The sequence below is a fragment of the Ambystoma mexicanum genome, chromosome 8 (assembly GCF_040938575.1).
Source record: "Ambystoma mexicanum isolate Mex_15411 chromosome 8, UKY_AmexF1_1, whole genome shotgun sequence".
In the NCBI taxonomy this organism is placed as follows: domain Eukaryota; kingdom Metazoa; phylum Chordata; class Amphibia; order Caudata; family Ambystomatidae; genus Ambystoma; species Ambystoma mexicanum.
In genome coordinates, this window is record NC_090929.1 from 1,021,273,450 (window position 1) to 1,021,299,903 (window position 26,454).

At 46.5% G+C, this 26,454-nt stretch overlaps 1 protein-coding gene across 2 annotated transcripts in view; it reads left to right on the top strand.

Annotated features, from left to right (window-relative positions):
- VCL (vinculin) overlaps positions 1–22,808 on the top strand; it is a 751,821-nt gene extending 729,013 nt beyond the window's left edge. For both annotated transcript variants that reach the window (XM_069610959.1, XM_069610960.1), the window contains 2 exons: positions 13,752–13,856; positions 17,623–22,808. In XM_069610959.1, the coding sequence (XP_069467060.1) occupies positions 13,752–13,856; positions 17,623–17,769 (252 nt within the window). In that variant the 3' untranslated portion in view covers positions 17,770–22,808. The remainder of the gene's footprint in view (positions 1–13,751; positions 13,857–17,622) is intronic.
- Positions 22,809–26,454: the final 3,646 nt, after the last annotated feature.

Here is a 26,454-nt window from a genome sequence, read left to right on the forward strand (position 1 = left end):
TAACACTAGCCAAGCCCATCAGGAGTACCATCCGTTTTCTGAGCCCCAGCACATAATCTACTACGTTGGTAGTAACAGGGGGAGTGGGCATCTCCCATCCCTCTTTGACTATGGCTAAGGGTCCCCGTACAGGATGACCAAACAGAAGTTCGAATGGGCTGAAGCCAACACCCTCCTGTGGTACCTCTCGGTAGGCAAACAGTAAGCATGGTAAAAGAAGATCCCATTTTCTTGTCTGAGGTTCTTCCAGAGCCCCAATCATGCTCTTTAACGTTCTGTTGAAACGTTCCACCAGACCATTGGTCTGGGGGTGGTATGCAGAAGAGAATTTGTAGGTGACCCCACATTCTTTCCACATAGCCTGCATATACTTTGACATAAAGCTGCTGCCTCTGTCAGACACAACTTCTTTGGGGAAGCCAACCCTAGTAAAGATGCCAAGTAACGCTTTTGCAACTGACTTGGCAGTTCGTTTTCAATGGGATGGCCTCAGGATATCTGGTAGCATAGTCGACTAGCACCAAGATAAACCTATTGCCCGAGGAGGTCTGCGGGTCAAGGGGACTAGCGATGTCGATCCCTACCCTTTCGAATGGTATTCCCACTACGGGGAGTGGTACCAATGGAGCTTGGATTGTTGAGCCACTCTTACCAGATAACTGGCAGGAAGCACAACTCCTGCAGCGACTTTCTACTTGCACCCCCATCTTGGGCCAGTAGAAGTGCATTGATAACCTTTGCTTGGTCCTCTTAATACCAAGGTGACCAGCAAGGGGTACTTCATGCGCCAACTGCAGGAGGAAGGGTCTTTCTGCAAGGGGAACCACCAACCTCTTATGGTCTCCTTCCGTAGACTCTATGGGCTCACTATATAGGAGTCCACCCTCCCAATAAATCTGATGCGTCCCAGGAGGTTCACCCTCAAGCTGGGAGCAGGCCTGTCTCCTTAGGCCTTCCAGAGATGGGCACTCACGTTGGCCGTTACTGAATTCTTCCCTGTCAGGACCACCTTCTACTAACAAGTCTTTTAGTTCCGATTCGTCGTTGTGGTCAAATACTTCAGGCATCGCCACCTTCTCGTCAGGACCGGGGCGATTGACCAACTTCCTCCACCGCAGTGGTAGGCGAGTTCGGGGGAATGCTCTTTCCCTCGTCTTGACTTGCTTACTCCTTTCGCCTTGGGCTTCCCCTTCGGCTGGGGCGGCGTATTGGTCTTGGCCAATGCTGCCTGTGTTTGAGACCGTGTGCAGGGTCTGTCGGCAGTGTCTCCTACGAGTCCTAAAGCCCTGAGATCATTGCCTAACAAGACCTTTCCTGGGACGTTTCTCTGAATGCTCACTGGAATCCTGACTGCTGTACCATTTAAAGTAAGATTTACAGGTATTATGGGAACATGCGAGGTGGGCCGTCGGCCAATTTAGTGGCATCAGAGTAGCTCTGGCAACTTCCTCTGAGTCTACCAAGGTAGAATCCACTACAGTTCGACTGCACCCACTATCCCTAAGAGCTGGAGTATCCACTCCATTGATCAGCACACTGTCTTTAAAGTAGTGCTTGGTATTATCTGGAATCCTAGCATAAGCCTCTGCGACTTTAGGCTCCCAGGAACCCAGGGAAACTAAAACTACCTCGGCTTCTATCCCACTGGGGAAGGAGTCTGAGGAGAAGGATGCTCCTGTAATCTCTTCTTCCTCGTAGGAGGAGAAGGCCAGATTAGCGGAATGGACCCCCAAAGGTTTAACCTTACACCGGGGATCCCCCTTCACATGGTCAGTTGCTCCACAAGCAAAACAAGATCCATTGGGTCTGTTTACCTAGGGAGGCTTATTGTAACCAGAGTTCTGTTTCGTAGGCTGACCTCCACTACCCTGAGTTCTCTTGTGTCTTACCCTTATTTTTCTTTTTGTGGCCCTTTTGAGAAGAAGATTTATCAGATTCTCCACCCTCCTTATCTTTGGACTTTTTCCCTTCCTCCTGCTTACCAGGATGAGTTTTGTCCTTATGGGACATTCGATGTGACACCCATAAATAGGCGGCAATTGCCAGCTTCTTGGGATCTATCTCCTTTGAATCAGCCAAATGCTGTTAAAGCTCCGGGGAAGAAGATGCAAAAATATGTTCCAGCATGACCAGACTTTTCTACCTTTGAAGGCATGATACCTTATAACCTTCGACCCAGCCAGTCAAGTTTTTTAAGGATTCGGTTACATAAAATACCCAAGTACCGCCGTTTTAAATATTGGGCAGGAGTCTTTCCAAACTTTAAAATGAGAGTTTGCTTTAACATTGCGAAATCCGCTCGCTCAGCCTTTGACATTTCCATAATGGCACTACAGCCAGAATGGGGCAGTCTGCTGAGCAACCAGGCAATCTTATCAGCATTGTCAACTTGTTAAACTTCACATGCATACTCAAACGTATTCAGCCAGTCCATAATGTCATTCTTTTCCTCATACACACTGAGCAGATCTTTTGGAAACCGTGGATGAGAGGAGGCCCCAGACCCATGTCCAGGACCCTTGGATCCATTTGCAACCTGAAGCTTGGCCAGTTCCAACTGGTGATCCCTGTCTTTCTGTTTCTCGGCCTGTTCGATTCTTAGTTTGGTTATGTTGAACTCAAGCTCCTTCTGCCTAAACCGCAGCTCTTGATTCTTGAATTCAAGCATGGCCTCCCCATCGACACTGGCCGAGGAAACATTAGACATCTCATCCTCCCTTTCCTCGTGGTCGCGGTGGATCAGTGCAGCGGCAGAACCGTCGGTTCTACCAGTGAGAGCAGCCCTACCTCCTTCCGCACTGTCCTCAGAAGTTATAGCGTCAAGCTGCGCTTCTTGCCACGCCACGATTCTTTGGATCATATCCAATTTGGTGCCTTGAGAGGAGACACCTATCTCTGCACACATCTTTTTCAATGTTTCGGATTTAGAAGCATTTAAAGTTAACAATGTATTTGTTTCCATACTGTTAGATAGGACTATGGCCTTTTAAAAGTTATACTACGACAATTCACTACGTGTCCTGGTAGGAATAACTTGAAATGCCTTCGCTCGTGCGCAACACTGGACACCTTCAGTCGTATCCCATCGCTGTACACCAATTTGTTAAGACGGATTTCTGAACTCTGTCCTGGAGGGGCAGAGGTTCAGAAGGCCAGCCTAGTTTCTTGGAACAGGGTAGCCTCTGGACAAGCCAGACCAATCGGGGTAGCGATCGCGGTGGTCAAGACTAGGTCTCAAGAGGGGTGAGGGTGACTGAAAGCCTGCAATGCGCACACAAAGCAAGGACACTTACAAATTACTCCAAGCAGGTGTTATATTAAAAATATATACACATTTATTACAAGGCCTTTGTAACATTGACCGTAGCAAGAAATCACAATAAAACTCAAGGAAACCAACACATACCAAACCAATACAATATATATACAAATACAAACAAGTCTAACGAGGTAGACGCACAAAATGTGTAGACCACCTAGATGGGGAGGAAAACAGGCAGTGCAAATAATTAGACCCAGTCCGCCTTCAGAGGCACCTAACTAAAAGGAAGTTCAAGCCCTACGAAGAGTGGATCCTTGTGCTCAAAAGTACCTGCACACGCTGGTGCCAATGGGCAAAAAGGGGAGTCTCTTCGAGGGGATCAGGCAGTTTAGTTCGGTGAACAAATGAAGATGCACAGAGCTCTGCGACTCCAGCACAACACTGTGGGCAGAAGCAGAGCGCGAGTACGGACAGGCGTGCTGTTAGACACAGCAGGGAAAAGCTATGGGCTCCTGCAGGAGGGCGACCAGTTCCTAGCGATGCTACTCACCGGTCCCCGATGCAAGCAGACCCAGGCTTCTCCGCTTCAGTTTCAGTGCTGGAAGGTTCAGATAGGAGCAGGGGACGTCTCGCCATCGTGTAGATTCCGCAGCAGCAGCAGAAGTTGAGTTGAGGACGTCCCAAACACAGTGAACCCGCACAGTTTGTTACTGCAAAAGGGCAACGGAGCGCCGTGTGTATTTCAGCCAAATGTACACTACTCACTTCAGACCTGGGAATGCCAAGTGTACGAATCGTGTGAGAGTGACAAGGACTCGTAATACAACACAACCTGACGGCGGTTACAGAGCAAGACTCCTGGGTAGGCTGGTCAGTCTGCTGGATGGCCCAGAGACACTTCCGAAGGCTTAGGTGCAGGAGATGGTGAAGATGCCGAGAATAGTTTTCCCCACTATTCCAAGGGTCGAAGTACCAGTACAGGCCTTCTCGTTCGATCCGGGGTAGAAAAGGTTTCACAAGGTGACAGCAGTGCAGGGGAGCAGTCCTTCAGCGGGTCACCAGCGATTCCTCGGTTCAGCCTCATGGTTGCAGGATACTTGGCTCCTGTATTCCTTTGTTCGTGAGAACTCAGGCGATCGACATGGTAGTGGCGTTTCCATCCCCCTCTTATCCACGGTTCCCTTAGTGCCAAAACAGAGGGGACCCAATGGGAGATCCGCTCATAAAACACTCGCACCATCTGTGGAGCTTATCACGGACCACGGGGGTCCCAGGCATTCACACCACCCTAGACTCTCTGGCGCCCAGGATGTGTATTGGGACCAGACATCCCAGCCCCCATCCTGGAGGCACACACCAGGCCTGTAGAAGCCCGCAAAAGCATCTGTGTTTTGCGGGAAAGTACATACCCAAATGAGGAAGGCCCCGGGTCGGCTCGACCTGGGGGAGGTGAAGGGGGCAAGACGGTCAGCGGACAGGACAAAGAGCCTTGTGGTCTGGCCATTTTGGGAGCCAGGCCACCATTTTGGGCTAAGCGCAAGAAACGCGCTTAAAACGCCAAAGGGAGCTCAAAAACACAAACGATCGCTGCCACCAATCCCGTCCGTGATTCACTTGCACCGTTCATTTACAATCCAAAGAGAGTATTTAGGGCCTGTAGAAGACTAGAGACCCAAGAGAGCAGTAACTTAGCTTACAGTGCCCTCTTGTGCCATGATGCGCGAAAGCTGCAACATGATAAGGAAACTACGGGAAACAACGTTTCCCGGGACTGACTGTTTTAAGGGCATGTCAGTTTCCCCGTAAGAATGGAGCGAAAGCCCAGAGGAGTGCGGCAGAAGGCTGCACTTCTCTGGCAAAGTCTAGATCATGGTGAAAACAGCAAAAAGTTTAGGGGTTGCCACATAGAAGGAAAATTACTCACAATTAAGAAATCTTTCCTATCAACCATTGCTGAGCGGGGCATCTCTCACCCTGTTGAAGGGTTTCGCTGTCACTGGTGCTCCCCTCCTGCCAGTGACTGCATTTTCTTTTCTTTAGAGCAAAGTGACCCTTGCATGCTCACGTGCGCAAGTGCCTTACTTTTTTCTTTCTTCCGGGTCCCTGGCGCGGCTCGTGTCTGGGTCCTGATTTTTTTAACATTTTATTTCTGGATCCCCTGCGCGCTTTCATGCCCCGGGATCCGGTCTTTCATTCCCCCAACCGGGGGTACACATTTACTTATAAAACATATAAGAATCAGTGCTTCATTGGCTAACCCTTATCTGTAGGGCATGCCTTGAACTACCTCTAAACACATGTAGTACTGATTATAGCAGACAAAACATCAGTGGATTGACTCCTGCAACATTGTATGTTAGGTTGTCCCTAAACCCCACTGATTGGTTGGCATTGTATCCCAACCTTGGACTTTCGACTCCTTAGCAGCACATACGTGAAACAAAACCTAGGTGTTTAAATCCCGTCAGACTACTACCCATTTTCCCAATTAGTCCAGCTCTCATGAGCAGGCTATCAGCCAAAGTATTCTGTCTGTAGTTAACCTTGTTGCTGCTCACTGTCTTGAAACATTCAAGAGTGTGAGGACACCACTATGAGCTTAAGGCCACAAATTTGTCAATTTCAGCCTTCCATTTACTGCTATTTGATTTAATTATGCAAGGTGCTGTTGCTCCTCTTGGCCTCTAGAGACTTGCTCACTATATCTCATATGAACTTTATACACTTTTAAATGACCAGCAATTTGGCTCTCACAGATGTTTTCGTCTTCCTTCATTTATGAAGAATGTCCCGCATTCGGGAGCTTATCCATGCACTCCCTTTGCGCTTATCCCCCAAAATAGCATCTTTGCTCTGAGCCAACCTTGACTCATCGTTTGGGCTGCTCACGGGCTGTTTTTCCACATCTCCTGATTCTTACAGCTCAGCCTGTCTGAGTTAGCTTAGTTAAATTCAGTGTGAGCCGTTGTTCATTTTCCTAATATGACCATCCTTGCCATGTGTTATATTCCTCTATAGCAAGCTTATATACAGTGTCTTTCTACCTTGCGTTACTGCCTTTTTACAGTTATTGGTCAGTAAGTTGCTTCAACTTCTTTAGATCCATGTTTACTTTAGCTTCATGTTACTCTCAGTGCTTCAGTTAAATTGTCACTTAATATTTTCATATTGTTTCAACACAGGTTCATATATGTTCTTCATGCCACCACTTTGTCCTCGTCAGATTTCACATCAACATCCGTCCATAATATTAATTGATGCTTTCTGACATCTTGGCAAGCGACATCCGTCCATGTAGCTTTCTTCCATGCAACATCCTTCCACACTTTCAGTGCAATGGTACATTGTGTGGCTGTCTGAGTGCAAAACGTCTCTCATACATGCAATGTTGTATAGGAACGATGCAGGGGGTCCCATCTATAGCTTTTCTTCGGCTGTTCGAATATGACGGCTCTGAGGGGGCAGGAACTGGCAAGAAAACATTTACCTGCTCCTCTACACAGTTGAAATCCATTTTAGGACTCTTGTTCTTTCCCGAACTTTCTGGCCAACTACAGTACCTTAGCGCCTCCCGTGCTTTACTGCTCTGCTCTAATCACTGTACAAAGCACTACTACTCATACGTCCCGTGCCCCAACATGAGGACGGTATCAGAACCTTTGGCGATGAAAAATTGAGCTTCCCATTTATGTTTAGTACAGCGCCTTGGGGCACAATCTCGGGTGTGGGAATGCCCTGCCTTCTGAAGCCTCACCTGTCCCTTTTTCTGCACAAATGGTGTTGGACCTGGCAGCCAGCGCTGAGACATTTTTAGCTTTCCACTTGCTCCCCTTCTTTCTTTTCAATCTTATTTAACCTCCCTTTGATGCCTCTCCTCCCAAGGCGCATATCGGCTGCAAGAGAATTCACCAGATGTACTTTGTGCGACCGCTCGTTCCCGGCCTCAGACCTTCATGTGCTCCGTCTTGAGTGCCTGGGGCCCGAACACGGCTGCTATGCGTGTGCGGACTACAGCGCTCTCGTCCCAGGGGATTGAAGAATAGTTTGTCGTATTGTCGGGAGATTTTCCACACTTCTCCTCCGGCGCACCTTAAGGACTATGTTTCCAGGACCACTCAAGACAAGGTAGGCCCTATCCTCAGCGTGAGGACTCCTTCCCGGGGTACCCAAATCCGAGGGGCTTAGGGGCTTTACTGGGCTGTTCTCGGAAGAGTGATCAAGTGTGTCGTCTTCTTACCCAAAGGGTAAGGCATCACCGGGTGCCACCTCAAAGAGTCTGTCTGCATGATCCAGCACGACTACCGTCACAGGTCCCGAGCGCACTCAGCCTATCGGAGCTCTCTTCGAGGTAGTGAGTCAGGGCGTTAAGACTACCGGCCAGCCCAGGGCACAGCACCTCCCAGAGTAATCTCTGAGGTCAGCGCTTGCTTCGGTTGCACGACCCAAGCTGTATCATCCCATGTCTGAGACCTCTCCTGTCTCGGGGCCTTCGCGGCCTCCCGCCCAGGACTTGGTGTAAGGTTCCAAAATGGCACATAGGCACGTAGCTGAGCCTGCTAGGCCGTCTGCCATTTTGGATTTGACATAAGGGCCGCCCATGCTCTTGTGAATTGAATGGGCCTTGCAGGAAGGTTCCAGTCCCTTTCCCTCTGGAAGTGGCAACAGACTGTATGGTAAAGGCATACGGTCTCCTCAGGGGTACATCTATGGATCGCAGCCTTACGGCTACATGCCTCAGGCGCCTCGGCGCTTTGCCCAGGAGCGGAGACCCAGCACCTCGGAGGGCCGGGTCCTTAGGGATCCGTTGACTAGCGAAGATCACTTCTTTGAGTGCTTCCTCCTCCTCATGCGTTCCCCTCAGATGACGGGGCTCTTGAAGGATATAGTGAAGGAGTTGATCCCGCAGGTGGTGCCTCCCCAGGCCTCCTCCTCTGGGCCCTCTGTCTGTTCCACCAGTGCTACCAGTGGTAATCCCTCCCGCCGTCAATGCACTACCGGTTTTTCAGACCCCTCTGCCTCCTCTTGTACCATCAACGCCTCCCTGTCAAAAGCCATTCAACCTGTTTTCGGCTCCGGACCTAGGGTAGGGACTCTGCCAGAACCTGTGTCCAAGAGCCCGGACTCCCTGCGGTCTGTAAAAAAAAAAAAGGGGGGGGTGGGAGATGCCTACGTCCAGGATGACAAACACTCAGCGTCTGTTAATGCCTTTCAGGACCGCCTTAAGGCCATGCCAGAGTTCTTGGGGGCTACCTCTGCCCGAGGAAGCCCCCCCAGGAGTGCTAGCAGATGTTTTGGGCAAGTGCACCACGATTTGGTCTGGCATCCTTCAGAAGGATGTCCTGCAGGTGGCGCGAAAGGTCTGGGAGAAGCCCAGGACCACCACCCAGATTAACAAGAAGTTGGGACAGCAGTTTCAGGCTGACGGACGGGGCGCCAATCCTCCTGGACTCCTACTCGCAGCCACATTCTTCACTGGTGGCTGGAGCCTCACTATATTCGAACACCATCATCTTCGTTTTCCTCCATGGGAGGGAGCCGCCTCCAGTTGCCAAGGAGGACAAGGTCCTCAAATCTTTGGGCAAACGCTGTTAGGCCATTTCAGGACTGCATCTGCGCTAAGCCAACACTGACGCCCTTTTAGCCGCGACTAACGAGATGCTGTGAAGGAAACTTCTGGAGTTCCTCAATGACCTACCTTTGGAGAGGCAAGCCTCCTTCAAGGCCAGCCTGGCTGATACCTGGGCCATTGCACAGCACATCTTCGGTCTCCCACATGGACACAGCCCGCCAAGGGTCTCGAGATGAGAAAGGTGGCGTGGATGCATGCCACTAAGTTTTCAGCTGACGTGCAGGAGCGAAATGTAGATCTGTCCTTTGAGGGCGCGGTCCTCTTTTATTCGTCAACCGATGAAGAGCTGACAAAAAAGAAAATCTCCACTCAAACCCCCCCATATCCTTGGCCATCCTGACAAAGCCAGGCCAGAAATCCTTCCCTCAGTCTTGGGGCAGGGCTGAATTCAAACGCTGCGCTTTCACCGGCTTCAAGGGGTTCCGGGACCATGGTACCTGGAGGCCTAACAGGTCGCCCAGCAATAACAGGAGGAAGCAGCAGAGGACTTTACGCAGGTTTTTCCGCTCCCCCCTCCTCTGCCTCTAACGCCAAGAAACCGTGACGTCCAGGTCTGGGAACACCGCTCTCCAGTGGGGGCCGACTGGCTCTTTTCCAAGAGAGCTGGAAGTGTCTTTACAAAAACCCTTGGATCCTATCCATAGTCTCCACAGGCTTCAGTCTTCTTCAGTCTTCTTCTTCCTTTTCCTCTACTATCCTCTCCTCCTCTTTGTCAGATCGGGTCCCCAGCTCTTTTGCAGGAGGTCCGCTCGCTCTTGGAGATGCCGGCGGTAGAACTGGTTGCTCAATCAGAAGGGGGCTCCGGCTTCTACTTGGTACCCAATAACAACCAGGCTGGTTTGAGGGTTGTCCTAGGCCTGTCTTGGCTCATTCTGCCTTTACCGCTAGAAAGCTTCAAGATGATTACTCCCACGCACATAGCAGAGTCTCTATGTGCGGGGGAGTGGATGTGTTCCCTAGACCTCAAGGATGCGTACTTGCATGTGCCCATCTACCAGCCGCATCAGAGGTTTCTGCGGTACATGATAATGTCGCACCACTTCCAGTACAAGGTGCTGCCTTTAGGCTTGAACTCTGCCCCTCTGATCTTCACGAAGTTGATGTACTCAGTGGCTGGTGAGGGCGTGGTCACCCAAAGGGCTGATACAATACTCCCAAAGATTGGCGGATGTTCTTCATCAGCTGGGTTTCTCCATCAACCAGCGGAAGTCACAATTGTGCCCCTCCCAGGATCTGGTCTTTCTAGGGGTGCGTTGGAGCACAGCCATTCAGCAAGTGTTTCCCATGCCAGAGAGGCTCCTCTCCCTTCACCAAGCGATGGGGCACTTTCTAGCCAACTCGAACACCTCAGCATGGTGTTTGCAGCACCTTCTGGGGCTTATGGCCTCCTGCATGCTCACTGTACAGCACGCCTGCCTCAAGATGAGGCACCTCCAGCTCCACCCGGTGGCAAATTGGGATCTGGAGAAGGGTCTCAGACGTACAGGATCCCAATGCCCACTCCTTCTGCCCATTCTTCGCAGGTGGTTCATGGACAGCAATGTTTCAGTGGGAGCCCCCTTCATCCGACCGGAGCCTACCCTGGTGGTAACAGAAGACTCCTCTTTCGGGCTGGGGGGGAGGCTATGCGATTCATGACGCATGGTCCACGGCGGAAGCCCTCCTGCATATCAGTCTGCTCAAGCTCAGTGCACTGGGACTGGCTCTCAAGGCGCTTCTGCCTCATCAGGGACAGGTATGTTCTAGTCAGGATGAACAATTCTACAATGTTTTACCTGAACAAGGCTGGCACCCATTCCCCCCCAGCCCCCTCCTCTGTATAGAGGTGCTATCAATCTGGGAATGTGCCCTGACGAAGGGGGTTTGGATTTCAGCAGTCCAGCAATGCAGAAGCGGACCAGCTGAGCCGCTTGGGGTTCAACACCTACAAGTGGAAGTTGCCCCTGTTCCAGCGTTGGGTGTTCGCAGACCTGGACTTGTTCACGTCTCCTCAGAATTCCAAGTGCGCCCAGTTTGCTTCATGGGCAGGATAGGGTCCGGGATCTCTTGGAGACGCCTTCCAGATCTGTTGGCACGGCCGAAGGTGTTATGCGTTCCCACCTCCCCCTATTCCAGCGGACCATCCGCAAGTTCCGGGCTTTGTTGGGCTGCAGCCTCATCTTGATTACCTTCCGAGATCCTGGTTTTCAGATCTACTACAGTTGTGCTCCCTGAGGCCCTGTTCACCTTTTGATCTCCAACAGGGACTTCCTGATGCAGCAGGGTGGGGCGGTGGATCATCCGGACCCAGCTAGGCTGCCGCTTGTGGCCTGGTTCCTGACCAGGCCACCATTCAACAGGCCAGGAAGCCTTCTACTTGGTCCCAGTACAAGAGTAAATAGACTAGAATCTGCCATTGGGTTTGTGACAAGGGTCTGGATCCAGTTCTATGGACGACATTCTGGATTTTTATAGCTCCCCTGGCTTGTTCGGGTGTTCAGGTGGATACTTGCCGCACTTATCTGGCGTCCATTGGGGTTTACAAGAATTCCCCTGAGCATGTGTTTTCGATGGCCAACCGAGTGGTTAAGGCCCACCTCAAGGGGCGGTCTAGGCTTTTTCCTCCAGTGCACAGGCCACATCCGGTCTGGTACCTCAGTGGATCTTGCAGCTTTGCAGCACAAATATTTTGAGTCCATTGCCTCTGGGGACATTAGACTGGTAATTCTGAAAACGGTTTTACTGGTAGCTCTCACCTTTGCTGGCAGCTTCAGTGAGCTTCAGGCATGGTCTTTGGGCGAGCCCTACACCACGTTTCATGACGACAAGGTCATCTCGCGCACTCACCCAAACAAACGTCTTGCCCAAGGTGATCTCCATTTAATCTGCCTTCCGGTGTTCTTCCCAAACCCGCAGTCGAAGGCAGAGTGGGCTCTGCATTCCTTGGACCTCCAAGAGAGTTCTTAAGTTTTACCTCTCTCGGAAAAAGTCCTTCAGGAAGTCCAAGGCATTGTTTGTCCCTTTTGTGGCTTCCTCCCTCAGCTCTCAGGCTTCCAAGGCATCCATCGCCCGTTGGATGGTTCAGGCCATTTCAGAGGCCTACATGGCCATGGGCAAAACGGTCCCGGGGGGTGGGGGGGGGTGCATGCCCATGTGGTCAGTGCTAAGGCCTCGCACATCGCGTTCCAGAGACCCGTTTCTTGGGATGTCCTTAGCAAGGCAGCTAATTGGGCTACTCCAGCCTTCTGTAAGCATTATTCCCTGGATATTAGCTCCAGGCGCGATGATGAGTTTGGTTTGGTGCTTTTGAGGAACCTTTTTGCTTAATTCGCGTTTTGAGGCAGGTTGTCACGGCTCCACCTCATGGTCTTGTTCGGTGGAATAGCCCACAAGGATAGAGGAAAGGGGACGGGACGTATTAGTATTTTTAAAGTTACTCACTGTAGTGACTAGAGTACTCATCGTCCCCTTTCCTCCATACTTCCCACCCACCTTCCCCCGCTTGTATGCCAAGAGCTAATATATAGTTGAGTGTAGCCAGGTATCTAAGCATATGATGAAGGGGGACTGAAGTGAGGTGCCGCAGGGGAGGGCAGGGCCTCGGCGGGGCGTTCGCACTCCTGAGGCCGTGCCCCATGCTGTACTAAATTTAAAGGGGAAGCTAAATGTTTTGCTGCAAAAGGTTCCGGTACTGTCCCCATGTTTGGGGACGCTCACAAGGATGGAGGAAAGGGTACTAGACTGTGAGCACTCTAGTCACTAAGGTGAGTAACTTTAATAATTTGAAAAAGGGAAGACTTTTATGGGCAGGTGTAACACGGGCCATCCCTGAACAAGAACATGGTCCGAAATACATAGGATCTACGTGCAAAATAAAAGCCTGTGATTTTTTTTCAAAATGGAGGATTGAGCGTGCATCACTCTAAAGAAATGCTAAGGGAACTCTTACAGTTTTTGATTTATAAGTTCAAACAGTTATATGTTAATGGTATTTACCATTTGGGGTTCACCCAGTCACTGACTTGGAGTAGGTAGTGCAAATCTTCTGATTTTCGCGAAACTTCCCAGTGCAAGATGTTTTTTTTTGGTGTGTATCACATATCAGTTTATAGCTCTACACTATTACTTTAGAGCTCTGATGGCACCCTCTTTTTTTTTTCTTCTCAAAATATCTTTTATAACCATGAAAAAGGGCTGGGTTTTATATTCGATAGATTGTAGGGATTTCAAGTCACCGACATAACTCTATCTTTATCTAAATGTACAAAGTATGCTGAAAACCTTGCATTATGGAAGTGACCCTTCCTTGGACTAGTTCCCCAACTGAACATGAATAAATTAATGTTTGAAGCAGAATCACTGAAATAGGTCTCAATTTGTTCAGTTAGTCCATTTGGATTTTCTCTGATAAGTGGGTAATTGAACTTTTTCAGCCCTGTAGATTTGAGAATCAAACTATTAATTGCTACTTTTTAAATTGCAGGCTGCATAAAATAAAAATTAACATTATATGGCTTATTCTAATTTGGATGATCTTCAGGTATGAATGTCTGAAAATGTCCACTGTATGGCGTTTTGCTAACTTTGCTCATCATTTTCAATTTAATACAAGAATCCATGTGTAGCAACGTCTGAACTTTCTACTGTTGGACATTTTCAGATAAACCCCTAGAAGGTTATTATTTCCGGGCGGTCAAAAATTGAATTAAATTAGATTTTACTGAAATCCAAAAGGCCTGCATGCAATGTAATGCATTTCTCGGGATGCAACTTGGATTCCTGGGCTAAATCTTTGTGTGGATGAATTGGTCAAGACTGGTTTTGGGACTGTCTAGTTGAGAGGTTCATGTTACATTTTTTCATAGTCCATATCGTCTCCAGGTCTGTGAGCGGATTCCCACAATAAGCACTCAGCTGAAGATCCTCTCTACAGTGAAGGCCACCATGCTGGGAAGAACAAACATTAGCGAGGAGGAGTCTGAGCAGGTAAGGGCTGGAGAACCTTTACCTCTGGCGCTACCCATCTGCCTAACACCCACTTCTGAGATCAGAAGACAACTGGTGTGCCCTTGAACTTCAATTTCTTGCCACCATTAGCTAAATTTAGCAGTCGGAGGACATCAAAATATGGTAGGTTGTTCAAGCATTTGGACTTAAACCACATTTATAAGACCCCCTTCCACTTCAAAAGCCTATTAAGTAGAGAAGATGTGACAATGGGAAAGGTGCAACAATACCCAAATGTACCCACAAGCCTACAACAGTAGACTCCCGATTACCTTTACAGAGATGTCTGCCACACAAATAAAGGACAGAGTTAGAGCCTGAGCCACAATCTGAAACTTAAAAGTTGCAATACACCCATTATCTTCTCAAGCATATCATGTGGATCCTTGATCATAAATTCATAGTATGCACATTTGCACTGGCGATCACTAGGAAGCTGCAGCCACCATCTTTTTTGGCGCTTGAAATGAGGGATGTCGAGATGGAGGGAGTAGGCAGATCGGGTGGGTCTGATGGGCTGAGCTTTAGCGAATTGACTATATAGCTAGTGGCACACTGACAGACATTTGTGAGTAAGAGATATAGTTTTGAATGTTATGCGCTCCCGGATCGGGATCCAGTGGATCTTGTGTAGCTGTAGAGATATGATCTTTTTTAGGTATGGTGAGGGCCGTTCTGGCTGCGTTATTCTGAATGATTTGTAGTTTAATGTTCCTGGCATTGGAGCCTGCGAAGAGGGAATTACAGTAGTCAATCCTAAACAATATCAGCGCTCTAGCCAGGGTAGCACAGTTGTCTGTGGTCAGGAAGGGTCTGCTGGCAATGTTCAATTTGGCAGTTTAGTCCGCTGCCAGCGCAATAGAAATAGTCGGTCCGATAGCATAGCGAGTAGAGCGCTTGCTTTGACAGAGCCTGCTGACGCAGGTTCGAATCCCGGCAAGGCCAAATTCGGCCTTTCATCCTTCTGAGGTCGATAAATGAGCACCACACACCGTGGGTAATAAGAAGCGCTCAGATACTCAAGGGTTTGTAGCGCTATATAAATGCTAAATTATTATTATTGACTTGCCTTGTCCGGATGAGTGACAAATCAAGGTAGACACCTCGTTTTATTTACATCTTTGGATGTGGTGATAGTGTTACCATCAATGATTTGTAGTCGTCGGAAAGGTTGTTAATCCGAGAATGACTGCCAATGAGGAGTAGCTCTGTTTTTTCATCATTCAGGCAGAGCTCATTGTGCGCCATCCAGGCCTGAATGGTTAAGTACATTTTGTTCAGGACCATGGAGACTGTGTTATGATTGCCAGTGATGGGCAGAAGTATTTGGGTGTCATCTGCATAGTTAGTGTAGATGACTCCCAGTTTGTCTAGTAGGTCGAACACTGGCTTGGTGAAGACCTTGTAGAGTGTAGGAGAGACGCAGGATCCTTGGGGAACTCCACAGGTGACTGGGGCAGCTGGAGCCGCAGCGGTGGTTGAGAATACCGTCATGGTGTGGTTGGAATAGGATTCAATCCATTTTATGGCATTGTCCGAGAAGTGGGCAGCTACGGCGAGGTGTTTACACAGTATATTGTGGTTAACCAGGTCAAAGGCTGCTGAGAGATCCAAGAGGAGCAGTACGGCCATGTTGCCCTTGTCTTTTATCTCGTCCATTTGAATTTTTAGGTCCTGAAGGGCGGTTTCAGTGCCGGGGCAGAAGCCTGATTGTCTGAGGTCAAGGAGATTGTGTGTTTCAAGGTATTTTTGCATTTGCACGTATGCTATCCTATCCAGAATTTTAAGACGGAAGGGTACCGTGGTGATAGGATGGTAATTTGTGGGGATGTTCAAGTCTAGTGTAGGTTTTTTGAGAAGTGGGAATACCCAGGCCTTTTGAGATTTTCTGGTACGTTGCTAGAGGAGAACGAGTTGTTAGTCGTGATGAAGGGGGCCAGTTCTTTGGCAGAGTCTTTTATGGGAGAGGCTGGGCAGATGACGGTTTTAGACCTTGGATAGTTTTCATGTTTTCTGTGATGGTTACAAGGGTGAATTTAAATCTAGGCATAGAGTTGGACAGCGTAGGTTGTGTGTGACAGGCTTGGGTAGAAGGCGCTAGTTTAGATTTTTTTAGAGTTAATTTTGTCTTGAAGAAGGTAATTTTGCCAAGGAGAGCCTTTTGAATGTTATTGCACCATTGTGAATCTTTGTTGCAGTGTTCTGGTGGGGGGGCAGAGGATTCTAGCTCTTGTAGGATCGAGAAAAGTTATCTTGTCCCAGAGTTTGCTTGCAAGATTCTTTCGTTGTAGGAGTTACCTCTTGATTGTAGGATGGCTTGTTTATATTCTATGGCCAGGGTGTTAAATTGCTGCTTGTTTGTACAGGAGGGCTTTTTTTCAAAGCGCTTTCAGCTATTCTTCTTTCTGTACATATGGCTTTAAGACTGGAGGTATACCATGAGTTTTGGTGGGCAGTAGGTTTAGGTTTGCAGATGCCCAATGGGGCAATTATGTTAATGACATCAAGGATAGTTTGGTTTTATAGCATAACCATATCAGCGGGGTTATACTGGGAGAGTGGGTTTATGAGCGGGAGTTTGTTATCAGGGGTGATGTTGCGTGGGTTTCTCGATAGAATTGCTTGGGTGTGTTTCGGAGTGCTGTTCAGCTGGATAATGTCATTGATGGAGAATAGGATGAGATTATGGTCTGACCATGGGCATGGTTTGTTTGCTAGAATGTTCTTGTTGCAGTCTGCAAGCCAGTCGAGGATGCAGCCTTTTTCGTGTGTTGAGCTGGCTATTCAATGACACAATTAACAATGTCTTTGAAAAAAATATACCATCTTTGGAAATGGGATACTTTGTGCTGCGTTCTCAAAGCGATTTTGGAAATGTCAAGGCGACTACGTTTTTTTTTTAGAAATACTAAGCAATAATCGAGAATAGACATGTTGAGTCTTGAATATAAAGATGGATAAAAAAGATGGATGCAGAATGATTCTGCTGTGGTTACTACAGAGTATTAGTCGGAGCAGTGGCAGTAACAGCCACTTTCTTAATCAACGTTGGCATGCCAATAACTCAATCTATTTATTCTGATCTTGACAGACTGCCAAAAGATTCATCAAGTGTTCGATCGGCAAGGATGACAGGGGAGACAAATAGGATGCATTGCCTAGCGAGGAAAACCTTGCATCCTCTCGGGTTCTTAATCACATCTACACTCTACACATCAGTTGCATCTTGAGAAATCGAGCAGATTAATCCAGCTATTTTGTCCTTAAAATGGGTACTGTTCAAAAATATATTGGGAACTAGGTTGTGTGACTTACGGTCAGCACTGAGGGTTAAATCAGAGGGCATTGATTTGGGGCGAGTATGGTGTCTGATTCCAAACCAATTCCTTTCTTATATGAACAAAGGGGACCTTTGCACACCATTGAAAATTACTACCTTCAATCTCTAACTCCTGTTCCATACCTTGCTTTATGAGAACATTGCAAATCACCAAAATGTACTTAGTCAGAGATGAGCATTTCCAAGTCTTTCATCCATTTCTAAATTATCTTCAATCCGAACGTGTTGCTGTTAGACGGTCGTAGTTGCTTGGTTTGCTGTCCTGATTGCATGCGTCGAGTTGGCTAGAGGATCTGCGCTTTCCCCACACAGTATACAAAAAGAAATGCGTTTCTACCCTGCTGCCTTACATGCTCAGACGTTTTGGGTTCTCTCTCATTCATTTTTTGTTGGAATTATTTCCAGGCCACAGAGATGCTGGTGCACAATGCACAGAACCTAATGCAGTCGGTGAAGGAGACTGTGCGAGAGGCTGAGGCAGCCTCCATCAAGATCCGGACGGATGCCGGCTTCACTCTTCGCTGGGCTCGCAAGACTCCATGGTACCAGTAACCACCTCTGCTGCAGCTGGGAGAGGGTAGCATTCTCATGGTGTCATATGGCACCCATCCAGTGGGCAAGGACCCCCATGGTAGCCTGACGCACAGGGCAACCTTCCCACTACCCTTTTTTAAACATCAAAGAAAAGAGATGCCCATTCTAAGGGCATTGGGTATAGAAATATATATATATATATAAAATGATAAACTCAAACTGACTTTTGAATGAACAAAATTATGGTATTTATTCTCACAAAGCTGGGACATGCTTCAAAATGTTTCTGTGTCCTCCTTTGAGCTGGGGAAGACAGATCAGACTATTTTTCACGACCACACAAACCCCTTTCTTCCTTTTGCGCAACTGTGCACACCACAGCACTCTGCACATCGATTTCACTGTAGTTTAGATTTTACACTAGCAGTAAAGAATTTTCTTTTTGCTTTTTAAGAGACAGTTGCTTTCATAATAGAGATCCTGCCTCCTCAATCATGTTCTGTTTCCCACTGGGGGAAGAGTGCCATATTGTTTGACTTGAAAACTATTTGGCCTAGTGGAGTGCAAAATGGGATTGAAGGAGAGAGCCTTTGAATCTGGGGTCTCGAACAGCTTGGCCTTTTGTTTTATTGCAAGGGTACGGTCATGCTGTTTTTTAGCCTCTCTGATCATGCTGCAAAATGTCAGCCTGCCTCACTAAACGGCTGTTCTGTGAGATGGTACCCTGCCTATCTCCACACTGTTACTCCTTTCTAAAGTGCCTCAAATTAAATGCATCTGTCCTTTGAGTAGCTGGCACTCTGCAGAATCCATCCCTGATTTTTAGCACTCATGCTGTTTGTCTGCGCCTAAAACTATAGTTTTATCGACTAGTTTAGAACGTATTGTGTATTTCGGGGTGGGTGCTGCACTTCCTTCCCAGTCATGACATTGCGCAGCTATCAGTCCTTTAACAGATAGTGTCATGAAGGTTCCTATAAAAGACTGTTCTGTCTTGTGCAGCAGGTAGAACAGCAATAGCCATGCTCCTGCTTCACATTCAGATGTCATTTTTAATGTTACTTTGTAGCGCAAGGCACCATTTTAAAAATACTTTACAGTTTGTTTGAAAAGAATGTCCGGCGAGGTAGAGCTCTTGGGCTTGAGTCCTGCGGCAAAACCCTGTCCTCTGCGCAAGGAGTGTGATTTACCACATCCCCATCAAAGGTTAGTTTAATATTCTTATGTATGCATTTTAGATATCTAGAGCAGGTTCTGGAAGGAAGCCAATGCTCCATTTACATAGCGACAGAGTCCTATTTACTCAGTACAGAACATTTTAAGAGTGTAGTGGCCTGCTGGAGAGGTACGAAATACGTATCTCTTACTACATTTTATTACTGGTTAGAATATTAGTTTAGACCTGGCACAGAATACGCGGAGGTGTAGTCATTGTAAAAGCTGGGCTCCTAAAATTATGGGCTAGTAAATCTTTTTCTATATTGCCCACCCCAACTCGCCCAACCCCAGTAATGTCAGAATTTAGGCTTGCAAAGCACTCCTCTCCCGCATGTGAAGTTTATTCCCTTGTCCTCAAAGTGCCCAATGCCAACCAGTGAGGAAGAGATGCCGTTGCAAGCCTCTGGAGAAAATGACAATCCACCTAGTGACATGCCAAATGCTACATGTGCATCATGACAGTCATTTTTTTAGCAACCAAAAATAATCTTGCAAGGATGATCTGTGTATTTTTGATGGATTAAGACCACATGGGCCTTCCTAAGGGTGTTGGAGTGTGAGATTTGTAGAGTCCTGTTATTCTGATGCTCAGACATGGTTGAAATTCTGAACCAAGCAGTTCCCCTTTTCATGAGAAGGACACTTGGTACTACAGTTAGCTAATGTAAGTCGGGCAGCAATTATCCTTACTTCGAATGTAATTGCTGACGTCTTCATAATTCCAGCCTGGAGATTAAGGCCTTGATCATTGACCAGCCAAAAAAACTGTTTACATAAAATATCGACCTGTTGCTGAAGGTACATCCAGTTCCCCTTTCTCTATAATAGTGTGAACATCTAGCTGCATATCCGTGCACTGGAGGATTCCTTTGCTAGACATAGGATTTTAAGAAAGGTAACCTAGTTAACATGCATAGCCACAGAACCCACCAGTCAATGGTCCTTAAATCAGACCTCTGTTGCATTTGCCTTTAGTGCCTAGAGCCCGAGCCAGTTTGCATTCACTCTCCTTTGATATCGCAACAAGCTCTTGCAGTGACCATGATTTGCTGCTCCACGGAGACTGTAGGACTTTGTAGGATCAGGCATGAAGGATGAATCCAAAGCCAATGATAAGTACCTCTTTATTCTCAACCGGTCATAAGCCGTGAATTGTGTATGAACATTTGTCCTGACAATCGTGCAAAGGCTCCCACGAGTTTGAATCGGGTGGAATCCGCACCACTGCTGCTACAAGGAGAATGTCAACACCGGCTATTTCCTGAAGGTGCTGTCCATCACACTCTTCTTGGTCTCTCTACCCAAGGTTCAGATCCATCTGGGTACATTCCAGGACAAAATTAATAGGTTCTAGGAGGAATCTGCCAATGCAACAAAATGTTCTCTAGACTTATTTTAGCGACCTGCCGTAAAAGATCTTGAGGTCTCGGGTTATGATGGTTCATATCCCAAGCCCCTTCCTCCACTCTTGGCGGCTTGGACCCCTGCTGGGTTCATTTCCCTGCTTCAAGATGCACTGTTCCAGACCAGCCATTCACTTCTATGAAGTGAAAGAAAAGTTTATTCCTCCTCTGCTTTCGGTTAGATTTGATCCAAAACCCATCCATATATTTGTTTTAGGAGACGATGTCCTGGGCAAAAACAATTAACCAACACCTCCTTTTTCTTTAGTGCACCCAGTTAATTCTTCAATGCTTCTGTTTTGAAGCAGATTGCCCTTTGCCAGCAACCTTGGTATTGCTCATGTTGAAAGCAACCCACAGCTGTCCCTCTCTCCCCCTGTCTTTGGGGACCTTTATTCTAATATTCTATTCTTTATTCTAATAGCTTAATCTTAATTTCCCCAGCCTGATATAACCGGGGACATTTGCTAGATGTCTGAACTTTCACAGCATTGGATCATTCTTTAAGGCTCTAAGACTGGTTTATCCCTGGTCTTCTGGTATGGGATGCACATGCAGCACTGGCAGCAGCAAGGTCTTAAACAATGTTTGATATTTACACATTTAAACTTACTGTGTGTGTTTGTCCTGCCTCTTCCTTGTGCATGCGCCCTAGTCACCCACTCCTTTCAAATCTCTCCTGGACTTTTCCCGGCCAGGCTCCTCCTGTTTTCAAGTCGAACCTTCCTCTTGTCGGTTCTGCTTGTTATTCATTTTAGCTCTTTGTTACATCCCTGATACGGCTCTTCCCTGTTGCTTACACTGTACCTGCTTACAACTGGGAACTGTCCCCTTGCTTGATACCTCCTATTCTGCACTTCTAGAGGTGTCCTTTCACTGGGGAAACCCCCATAAACATGCTTTTAAAAAATAAAATGTTCCTACAGGTCTCTTCCTTTTCTCCCCCGTGCCACCTGCTTCAGTCTCCGATTCCTCCCCACCAGAGCAAGCCCTTTTGGAAGCAGCAAGGGCTGTGCAGCCGCAGCAGCATGACCTGCTCCTTATATATGTAATCATCCATTGGCAGCTTTCCCCTGTTGAACTATTATACTTTTACGTCTTCCCATGCGTTTGAAGAAAGAGGAACTGGATGCACCAGTAAACACTGGCTACTCACCATAGTGATTCCTGTACTGGCCCCTCTATACGAACCCTCCAACCTCTTCTCGGTGCCTTAAGTTACCACTGACAGAAAAGGACTGACGTGTCGGGACCCGATGGCCCAAAGGGAGCAACGCCTGTAGCCATTCATGTGCACAAGCTCCCTTTTTAAAAAAGTCCTTGCTTAGCAAAGAATACTGTTATATGCAGTTCTGTAGCCAGAGCACTCCATGAATTCTGAGCAGTGCAAACTAGTCTTGAGGGGGACACCTGTTAAATCCATGCAGAAGTTACTATTGTGAGTTAGTTGTAGTGAATGGAACTGTGATGCTTCCATTACACGAGACCCCAGACTGTTATGATGCCAAAGATCATGTAACATGCTTTATGTGGTCCTGTTTTGTAGGGCGTGATGGTTTGTCATGTGTGCCTCAGTTTAGTTCTTTCGTGTTCACATGTTGCTCTTTTGCATACTTTTGTGTTGTACAGACTACCCACTGACCTCTGTTATTTTCTGTATGCTCGCTAAAGCCCCTTCGATCCTAGTACCAAGATGGTTGCAATTGTTAACATAGAGCAGGCTTGCTCCCCATGCAGAAGTAGGACTTTTAATCACTCAAAGATGGATGCATCTGTTTATGTTCAAAAGTAGGAATGCCCACTAGGAGCCTTTCTCTTGGTCGAAGAGGACTACCATTGTTTACATATAGCAGACGGAGCTTTCACTGTGGTTTGCAGGATTTTCACTTGATTCAACCTGCATCTGCAGCCTTTTAGAAAGAACTGTGCCTTTCCATGCCTTGTACTGCAAAATAATCATGATGCACCATCACAAATAACAGATCCTTCCTTGAAGTACAAACGTCAGCAGGATTTCTTAAGCAGAAATGATAAAAATGTTTCAGATCCATTCATGCAGAACAAAGTGGGATAAACGGCCTCAGGCACAATTCATGCATTTCCTTTAAAAGCCTGCATGTGTGGTGGGGAGGGGCTGAATTTCACTGTTGGGAGATGGGGCGTCCAGCTGTATGCTTTTCACTTATTCTTGCTTTCCCATCTCACAATGCAGAAGGTCCCTGCCCGCTTTTCTGAAAAACACACAATGTAGCGAAAATAGAAGTGTGAGAAAATATGGGCTTTAGGGACCTGAAAACGTGCAAGGGCTGATGGAGAGTCATGAATTCACTTCGAAGAACGCTTTACCACTACCATAACTTTCACTTTGTTTATAAAGAAAAGCAGGTGCTGTATTTGCAAATCTGAAACCAATAAAATGCATTTGTATAAAAAAAATTGTATGGATATTTTGTTCCATTATTCACTCACATTTCCTTTTCCAAAAGTGATGATGGATGCTTAACAGATTTTGTGTTTTACAGTGTGATTTGGTGGTAAGATTTACTAGGTGAAATGCAGCAATCTAAAGACAGAACAGTGAAAACGTTAGGCAACTTGAAGTTTTATTTCATTTATTTTATTGGTTTTTATAACGCACATAATCCCGTGCCAGAGTACAGTTTCTAAACGTGGATCCGGGATTCAAACCTCTGTTGCTGTGCGTGGTCTTGCTTCTAATTTTGAGGATCCATGTATTTATGGTTATTCAGTTGTGTTTAAAAAAGAAAACACCCACAGGGAGATTGTATCCATGACACACATCCCAACGACTTGGATATACACATTTGAGAAGGCAAAAATATATTTCTCTATCCAATGTCAAAACTAATATTCACAGTAAATAAACATGTTAATAATTTTCTGTACAATTTACATTTACGATGTCTAGTCTTTGCGTCAGCATGAACATCAATGTGGCACATTGTTAATCATCAAGCATACATACCAACATCAGTCGCATACATATTATTTAAAAGTTTCCTTACGTTATTTGCTGATTTTCCATTCTCTATGTAAAGTTGAAGCACTGTCTCGATCGACAGCTCTTATGAATAGAAACTTCACTTTGTTGCGCTAGGTTTCATATAGTGAGTCCTATGTTTCCTTGTGGTTATTCGCCACATTGTGTCCTTCAAAGTGTTAGTACGAGGGCTTCAGGGACAAATAACAGCTCTTTGGCAATGTGTGTTCACATTGCCAAAGGAAGGTTTTGTTTTCGGGAACAAGTACCACAAAAATGATTCTCCCGGTTTCAATTGCAAACTGTGCAGTGAAAATAAAATATTTGAACTCTTCAAAAGACGAAAATATTTACTTTCTTCTTTACTATAAACAACCCATTCCTAATGAAACCTTTTTGAATAATTGTAATAATTTTAATGTACAAGAGTACATGCGGACAATGAAGAGTTCATCTGATTAGCTATTTGTTCAATGCAAATACATAACTGGTCTTCCAAATCAAATGTATTGATATCGACTAACTTATTTCAACCCAATTCTAAAATTGACTTGCAGGAAGGACAATTCTATGCACGGTTTCATGTGAGTTTCAGCAGGAGCACCCTAGAAACAAGTGTCCATATTGTGTTATGATTCATAGCGTGCACCGCTTGCATTTTAATGTACTCAAAGTGCCCTGACCCACCCCTGTTCTGGGCTACTGCTGCAGCCTGTAGAGGTGCGGGACATGGACACCACAAAGTGCTGTGTGCTCAGGGCCACCACCAGGCATGTGCACTTTCTGTGTTTATGATAAGTGCCCCTTGGCCATAGGGGCAGCGGACGCACTCACTGCAGGTTGACCATCTGCCTGCTAACTGTTGCATGAGATTTTCTTCTGCTCATGCATGATGGATGTTATAGATGCCCAGAAGGGAGGCCATTGTGCAGCAGTGATGGAGAGTGCTAATCTGTCTGCCCATATGGGTAGGTGGTGATACGTACCATGCTTTCTTTGAAGGCAAGCATGGTGTGTGGCGTTGCTTGGCTTGAGTGCTGTTTATGGAGGCCAGTTCAGAACTTTCGTGCAGTGTCCTCCTGGCTTCCCTTTTGGGCATCCTCTATGGGACAGCAGTGTGCTCCTGCTCTGCACCCCATATGCACAATGGGTGGCACAGCAGGAGCACGAATCATGCACACTTTGGGACCTCGACAAAACTGCATGCCAAACAAGGGGCAGACACGGAGGGAGTTCATGAGCATACAGCTCCAAGTCCCACGATTGTAAGTTGATCACTAATCATCCAAGGTGCATTTTGTGGGAAAAATAGCACAAATGCTTTCATGGCTTGCCCCCCACATCCCCTCTTTTCTTGCAACACTGGATACTACCATTTTAGTAACTGTTTGTAAAATACCAACACCTACATCCAGTTGGCATGCATGTTCATCTGTTTCTGTACGTGCATCCTCTCTATGGAGTCGGCCAGCATCGAACATGCGGGAAAATCACATGTTCTTACACCTAGGCACTAATAGGTGCCCAGTACTGTTTCTGGTGTGGCTTTTGGTTGACAGGTACCAAGGGTTCGTTTTCGTTGGTGATAGGTTTGAAGAATGCCAGGAAGAGTCATCTGGGGGGAATATGTGGTGGGGAGTCTGGATGTGGGCTTGGGTCTTTGTGCTCTTGGTGTTGACATTTTTTATTTGATTCTTCTTTACTTTTTGTGATGTACACAACTTTGTGAATCTATCTATCATATGATGGCATTACTGTCAAAAGAGCTTTTTACAACCAGATGGCAGACTTTCTTCAATGTAAAGTCAAGCACCCCATCACAACAAACAGAACCGTATCACGCCTGTAGACAGCCAACCCATCTCCACGCTTTTCAATAAACATAACTCTATTGCGCACCATGAAAACACACATGGTCACCTCAAACCCAATACAACCTAGACCCACAAAAGTCTCATCAGTTGCATCATTTCACCCTTGTGACTCTTCCACCTCCTTCAAAATTAGTTGGTGCACCTATTCCCTCACCTTATAAGTAGGTGTTGCTGTTTACTAAGATCCCGTCCTTACCCACCTGCTGTGTAGAATAAAAACGCACAAACTCATTTTATAAATGTTCTCTTCACGTCTCCCAAGACTGACTATGGTCTTTAATAGGCCGTTCAACTACACAGCGCTTCTTGGACAAACCAATGGCATTTTAGAGCATGCAATAAATTGCATACGGTTGAAAAACACAATACTACATACATGAAGATAAACTGACAGACCTATACATAGAGCATTCTCCAACCGAAACAAGTATCCAACACCCTCTATCGAGCTACGAGTTGGACAAAAATGTGGATAGATCACCAGACAAATGTTTACAGTTATAGACAATCGCATAGAGTGATGGATATATAAAGATGCAGATGGTGGCATACACTTTTAGATCAATGTATACATACCAATCGATAGGCATATATAAACAAGCATACATGATTAAGAATAACTGTAGATGGATAGAGATCGATAAACGTATACATTGATATATGTGCGAAAAGAAATGCATATGCAGGGGAAACTTGATAGACATACCTATAAAATTATATAGCCATACAGAATATTTAGAGGGAAATATACAGATGTGAAGCGATGTAGTATACACCGAGAAGCAACAAAAATAGATAAATATAAATAAGTGCATATCCTTTGGTACGAATGTACATTGGCAGATTGATGGAGACGTAAGTATGCATAAAATGCAACGGCACAGTAGGATAGAGCATCATGAAGAGATTCATATAAGTCTGTAAACCTCAATAGAGATGTACACAGACAAAGTGGTGGAGCGCAATGTAACTGTTCATACAGAGACATGCAAAGGCAGATCTACAAAGACAGACCTAGAGAGATGGATGCAGCAAGGTATGCATATTCATGGATATTGATGGAGAAAGGAGGTGGGTGAATATATAGAGACTGACACGTATGAATTGACATCACATTTTAAAAGGAAGACTTTTTTTTGCCATAGACTTATTGGCAATATGTGGGTCAGTCAGTACCAATTGAATGCTGCCATGTCTTTGCAATGCG